Source organism: Sinocyclocheilus anshuiensis, unplaced genomic scaffold (assembly GCF_001515605.1).
Source record: "Sinocyclocheilus anshuiensis isolate Anshui unplaced genomic scaffold, SAMN03320099.WGS_v1.1 scaffold1208, whole genome shotgun sequence".
Taxonomy (NCBI): Eukaryota; Metazoa; Chordata; class Actinopteri; order Cypriniformes; family Cyprinidae; genus Sinocyclocheilus; species Sinocyclocheilus anshuiensis.
The window spans coordinates 920,410-924,714 of NW_015542424.1; the positions used below are offsets into that span (position 1 = coordinate 920,410).

Here is a 4,305-nt window from a genome sequence, read left to right on the forward strand (position 1 = left end):
CAATCACAACACACACTGGCCCAGCTAACCAATCACAGCACATTTCATATTTCAGAAGGCGGGCCTTCATTTGATACAGGAACTATTCGAGCCGTTCATGCCAGACTGGGGAGAGAGGTGTTGTAATAATGTAAAATATGTGAAAAATAATGTGTTTTTCGAACAACCTAGTTATGAGAGTCTGTTCTAGTACACCCCCAAAACAAAATCAAGACTTTGCAAAAGAGCATAATAGGACCCCTTTAATAATAATAATAATAATGAAGGAGGGCCACTGGTAGGAAGCTTTTTAGCTGTGTTTATGATAAATATGCATAACAGTGACTGTAAAATATGTATTTTAGGTATGGAAATGACATATTTTGAGTTTTGATATTTGGGATGGCCATTGCACTACGTTGGGCACTACTCTGGGGCCAGGCACTACTTTAACCACCAACCAACTACACCACAGCCACCCTCCCCGCCCGCATCCACTGTCCTCTTTTTGGAAAACTAATATATGGTCACCCTAGTTTTATGTGCCACGTCGCTCACCTATGATCTTATCTGATGCATTACATGCCAGAGCAAAGCGTGTGGTTTTGGAGTAGATCTCCATGGTTCTTCTGAGAGCCTGCTGGGCTCCATCGGTCATGCTGTTTTAGAAATACAAAAACATAGCAGCATGAAGCATTTTTTCAATCTTTAAAATGTATACATTTCTACATGTATTTTTAAATAACTATTTATTGAATTGAATGAAACCTAAATATTTTCATTACAAATATTTTCAAGAAAATGATTACTCTTACCTGTCAGCCTCATCCAAGATTATGATCTTGTGGCGACCTTTAGGGAGTGTGACCTTTTGCTGGGCAAACATTTTGATTTTGTTTCTCACAACATCAATTCCTCTAAAATTGATAATAGACAATTAAACATTAATTAACAGACATCAGAATAAGAATATGATCATCCAAAATATTGGATGTACAGAAAACTTGTTTGAAAACACTCAGCTTAAGTTTCTTACCGGTCATTTGAGGCATTCAACTCAAGCACAGCATCTTTCATAGCTGGACCAAGAAGAGCTCGAGCCAAACACAAAATGCTGGTCGTTTTTCCAGTGCCAGGAGGACCCTAAAAACAAACGTTATCTTCATTTTAGTGCATAGTGACATATCATTAGTAAATTCAGATGGCACGTGATTGTGAAACCATATTTTAACTTACAGCAATGATGATGTTGGGCACATTTCCTTCTCGTGCAAACACCTTCGACAATAACAGGGCAAAAGAGAAAACATGTCATACTGACCACATCAGGCAAATCAGTATGTACTGTACTGTATGTCATACCGACCTCCAGTCTGCTGACAGTTTCCTCATTTCCAACTATTTCATTCAGCTTCAGAGGTCTGTATTTTTCAACCCTGTCAGTAATAATGACACAATTATTCATCAGAGCAAATATGCAGCTGCAGAGGAACGCGAGCTTGGCCGTTCAATTGCTGTAAACATAGCTACAGGCTCGCTATCTTTAGCGACATTAAAGTGATTCAAAAACCACGATAGCGCGCTTACAAACAGTCACAAACAGTACCATGGTAGTTCATAAGCATTCGTTGAGGGTTTTGGTGCAGTATCATCCTTTTTAGGCGGTCCGTCGGCTTGACTTAGTTCACTGTCTGCCTCTTTCATTTCAACATCCATGTTGCCTACTTGCCTGTGAGCAGCGCGTATTCCCGCCAAGACAGGAACTAAACAGATCTGAAATGACGCCACTTCCGGCAACGGGAGCCCGACCCGTGACTTTTTTAATTCAAAGAAAGAAAGAAAGAAAGAAAGAAAGAAATAACACTGGTACGTAACAAACTGGAATGGAAAAAGAAAAAACTAATAATAAAATTAGCTAATAAAATGATAGTTTATATTCCTTATTAAGAAAATAGGTTAAAGGAACACTAACAATATTTTAGATTAAAACATTTCTGCAGGCTATTTTACACCAAAATGTTACAGAATTAACACAATGACTGGATAGATTATGTGCAAAAAGCCTATTGCAAAAGACATACTATCTATCTATTTATCTGTCTATCTATCTATCTATCTATCTATCTATCTATTTATCTATCTATCTATCTATCTATCTATCTGTCTATCTATCTATCTATCTATCTATCTATCTATTTATCTATCTATCTATCTATCTATCTATCTGTCTATCTATCTATCTATCTATCTATCTATTTGTGAATGAATGAACGCACGAATGAACAAAATACTGACTTGCTTTTAGGTTTGTTGAAAGTAACCTTCAGAGCATCTGTTGGCCAGTCTAAAGTTTCTCACACTGAAAAATGGATCAGATTGTCTGCATTCAAATGCAGGACAATGATCCCTAAAGAGACTGAAAACATGAAGATGATAATGGCTTTATAGCTGCTCTGAATACACAATGGCCGACCCAAAAACAAGTAGATTCTGTTGTAGATACCGATCGCAACAAGATCTGTGCCTATATGCACAAATAAAAGCTGCGGAGCTGTGGAGATCCGTACTCCCCAAACCAAATCACACAGCCTGACTGTGCCTGACATGCTGTGCAAATTACCTTTTTATTCATAAAACCATGTTTTTAAACATTATAAAACAAAAATAAGAAAAGAATATTAATATTAATGTAAGAATAATTTAACAAAATTGCTTATTATTCTTGATGAAATAGGTCAAGAACACTAACAATGTTTTATTGAATAATTTTCTGTAGACTAGTTTATACCAAAATGTTACAGAATGAACACAATGCATCAAGTGGTCTATAGTTTTTCATCACTGAATATAAAATTGTGTGAAATATGGTGTCAGGTGTCAATTACAATAATAGTAGTAATTTGAATGAAAATGAATGAACAGTTTACAGTAAAACAGCACTATAATGACAGACAAGAGCCTGTTTTGATCTGAAACAATATTAAGTTAGATTACATTAGAGTAAATTAGCTATCTTAAGGCCAAAGCTGTTTGAATTCTCAACCTTCAGAGCATCTGTCAGTAAACCAGAGGCTTCTCAGTAAGTTTGTTTTAGCTCTGTGCCAGGTTCACTCAACATGATGCTTATCTGCTTGCTGTTCTGTTCTTTGTGGGTGTGGAGGGATCAGAGAAGTTTTCCTTTGACATTGATTACCACCAAATGAAGAAAACTTGTTTGCAGATTGGAACAATTCAAAAGACATTATATCTTATTAAGTAAAGAGAACGGTTTTCAGATCAATGTTCAGTGTAGTCAGTATACAAGCATTATTTTATCTCTGTAAGCACATTATGCATAAAAATTCAGAAACTAGTTTGCTTATTTTCTCTTTCTTGATTCTTTTGAATGCAACATTAGTGACATATAATCAACTAAACTAATCACATTAACATCCATGTGGCAATATGACTAATAATGTATGTGACAAAATGTATGTAATTTTATGGAGTAATAACCTACACAATCATTTTAAATTTGATAGTGCAATGCATCCAGATTTGAACTTAACCTTTTAAAATCATGCTAACACATTAGATATTTGTTTTTGTTTTTGTTTTTTTTTCAGCCACGATTATGATATAGTGTTAGATCTCATTATTAAACATTTTATTTACAGGAGCTCACATTATATAGTGATAATTTATGCACAGTCAAATGTCCCGATCTTGTTATCAACGAAATGCTTCGTTTTAACTGTTGCAGATATATACATTTTCAAAACTTAAAAAAATCCCAAATATTCAATAACATGCAGATTTCTACTGTTCTAAATTATGTTATTGACAGAAAGTGACAGCATATGGCTGGTTTCCACATGTTGTTACATTCACGTGTCCGCACATTCAGACATGGCCTTGTGGTTTGTGAACATCTGTGATGTTTGTTTGTTTTTGTTAAAATTACATTCTCGGTTCACTAAAACTGATTAAAAAGACAATAAACAACATACAGAAAGTCTAAGAAATGTAATAATTTGTATGTTATGTCCAATTGAATTACTGATAACCCATTTTATATAACCCACATCTTTTCAGATACATTTTTTAAATATGAGCAAAAATATTTGCGCTAATATAGATTTAATATATTTACATGAATACATGTGAATACACATTTTGCATTTTTTTTTTACCTGTGTGTGAAATAATTTTGTGTAAAATCTGCATGATGACCTTCACAGATTCTGTTGGACAATCTGAAGTTTCTCACACACGTCATTCATATGGAGAAACTCCATGTATATAGGTCAGGGCAAAAGATCTCTTTTCACTCAACACGCTGAAAAC

The 4,305-nt window shown here is 34.7% G+C and overlaps 1 protein-coding gene across 1 annotated transcript in view; it reads right to left on the reverse strand.

Moving 5' to 3' along the window:
* Positions 1-1,767, reverse strand: part of LOC107693531 (replication factor C subunit 2-like) — a 20,653-nt gene extending 18,886 nt beyond the window's left edge. The window contains exons 1-6 of the mRNA XM_016492953.1: positions 1,586-1,767; positions 1,346-1,415; positions 1,216-1,257; positions 1,016-1,122; positions 795-896; positions 538-638 (exon numbers count right to left, since the gene is read on the reverse strand). Of these exons, the coding sequence (XP_016348439.1) occupies positions 538-638; positions 795-896; positions 1,016-1,122; positions 1,216-1,257; positions 1,346-1,415; positions 1,586-1,695 (532 nt within the window). The 5' untranslated portion in view covers positions 1,696-1,767. The remainder of the gene's footprint in view (positions 1-537; positions 639-794; positions 897-1,015; positions 1,123-1,215; positions 1,258-1,345; positions 1,416-1,585) is intronic.
* Positions 1,768-4,305: the final 2,538 nt, after the last annotated feature.